This window comes from Geospiza fortis, unplaced genomic scaffold (genome assembly GCF_000277835.1).
Source record: "Geospiza fortis unplaced genomic scaffold, GeoFor_1.0 scaffold40, whole genome shotgun sequence".
Lineage (NCBI taxonomy): Eukaryota > Metazoa > Chordata > Aves > Passeriformes > Thraupidae > Geospiza > Geospiza fortis.
Window position 1 is genome coordinate 29,281,032 of NW_005054297.1, and position 2,361 is coordinate 29,283,392.

A 2,361-nucleotide genomic window follows, 5' to 3' on the forward strand; every position below is an offset into this window, starting at 1 on the left:
ATTAGGGAGCAAAAAGTAAGGAACTTGCTCAAGCTCACAGAATCCTCAAAATAGTGTCTGGACCCCGATGGTCTCCAGTGTGACCTCCTATGAGGAAAAGGACTGCCACCTCCAGTACAGCAGGTCACATGTGGCTTCATTCAGCCAGGCCATGAACATGAAGCAGAAATCTCTTCACCTGTTGAGGTACCTGTTCTCCTGCAGCATCACCCTCCATGGGACATCATTCTTCCTCATATTCAACCTCCCATGCAGCAATCCATGACCACAGCCACTTGCTGTAATGCCTGTGGCCACCACAACATGAATTTGGTTCTGCCATCTCTATGGCTTTTCTTTAAGCAATTGTACAAGACTGCTACTGGATCCACTTTCACTCTCTTCGGGCCTGACAAGTGCCCTTGTGCCAAGGACATCTATGAAGCTAAGGGATGTCTCCACCTCCTTTTGATGCCCAGACACACTCTGCCATGCAGAGAAAAGGCTCTATAGCAAGGGTAAGCAGAAACATCTTGCATGATGGACTGAGTCCTGGCATGGGTGGCAGCACTTGCTCAGCTACTCACTTTAATTCTCCTAACATGAGCCAGCACATATCATTCTGTTTGAGAGAGCGGCGTGAACTCTGCTCTCAAAGAAACATTTCCTTCAGTTCAAGCTTTGGCATTTTAAACAAGTGCAGTTAAATGCACTGAAAAGGCTACTGCAACATGAAGGCTAAAAATAACAACACAAAATGCCAGGAGTCACTCACAAAAAAAGTTTCTGGAAGAAATGCCCACTCACCCACACTGCACAAGCTTAACATCATTCAAGTGACAGCTTGCAATTTGAAGCCAGATAAACAAGCCAAAATTCAGCCTTTTTCCTACTGCCAGAAGTCTGCACTCACTAACAACTGTACCAGCACTAGAATTGGCACCATTGGAAACTCTCTGATATGCATCAACAGGTAGGTCCCCGGTTACACTCATAAGTAATTGCATCTGTACCAAATACTAAGTTTGTACCTACAACTGCTAAACCACTCCTAGTTTATACCACAGAATGTAAACTTCAGAAGAAACATGCGCAGTACAGGTTCATGGATGCTCTTAAGAACTAATACTGTCCTTAATAATGATAAAAAATTTGAATTTTAAATTTATAGACTTCACCTGACAATAACAGCATCCTGAATATGCTGTGCTTTTTAAAATGCACTGAATGCTCAGACTTCAGTAAAAAAAATTTATTTTCAATATAAAAGTGCCAAAATATTCACCAACATTGTAATCTATTCAGCAACCAGCTTACTCTAGTAATCAAAATTGCAAGCATCTTTATTCACATTTTTAAATCAAATTCCTTTCACACGTTTCCACAATAACCCGAGTCCCTCGAAAGTGGGAAATTTGCATTTCGATTGGCTGCTGTAGTCCATATGTCCAAGTTCATGTAGGCACGGAAAGGGTTAAACCTCGGATAGTATTCCTGCTTACACATAACTGCCTGGTTCTCCACGTGGGTTGAATGTTGAGTCGTGGCACTGACGGGGCAGCAGCTTTCATAAACATCACTCTGAGGTGCCCAGATGGAACCAAAAAGTCCAGACATTGGAGACAAGCTTCGGGTGCTTGAGAGGTAGGGCTGCAGAGCAAGATAAAGCCAGCATGGGAAACTGCAACACGGACCATTTGCCAAAGAAAATCTGGAAATGCTAAGTACTAAATGGAAGAGAGGAAGCAGCATTTATGCAGAAATTTAAGAAATCCACAAGTAGAAAATTACAGAGGCATTTACAAAGAAATATGGCTGCCAAAAATATTACAGCAGCATTAATGTGTGCGTGCGTGTGTGTGTGTGTGTGTGTGTGTGTGTGTGTATGTTTAAAAGCCCTCCACTGAATGAAGTCACATGAGTTCCTCTCTGCACAGCACAGATATTACTCTAAGAACAATATACTACTCAGTTCTGGTCAGACTGTTGAGGAAAATAGAGGAGAAATGGAAGACACACAAAGATCACCATGCATACTTTGAGAGTTAAAATGAAAAGAGAAGGACGCCTAGAAATGACAAGAAAAGGGCTGAAGTATGCGTCAGTCCAGAAAGACTGTGCATGCTGGAGCAGAAAGGGATATTCAGCGTGAAAAATGAGACTGTAATTGGGAGCTAGGGAATTTAGTTAGAAAATTTTGAAAGCTTATAAAGAACCTCCTGGAGGGCAAGATGTATTAGTCTGCAAGGAAGTCTCTCAGCGAAGGTCATGGAAGTCTTGGGACTTTTAAAACTGAATGAAACATTGAAATGTATTGTGGAGAAAAGCTCGCCAGGGAAATGAACTGAATTATCTAATGCATTTTCCAATCTCTGCCTGCTG

General features: G+C 42.1%; 1 protein-coding gene across 2 annotated transcripts in view; it reads right to left on the reverse strand.

The window, feature by feature from the left end:
- Positions 1-1,215: 1,215 nt before the first annotated feature.
- Positions 1,216-2,361, reverse strand: part of TMEM131L (transmembrane 131 like) — a 71,810-nt gene continuing 70,664 nt past the window's right edge. For both annotated transcript variants that reach the window (XM_031055423.1, XM_014310826.2), the window contains exon 33: positions 1,216-1,629. In XM_031055423.1, the coding sequence (XP_030911283.1) occupies positions 1,351-1,629 (279 nt within the window). In that variant the 3' untranslated portion in view covers positions 1,216-1,350. The remainder of the gene's footprint in view (positions 1,630-2,361) is intronic.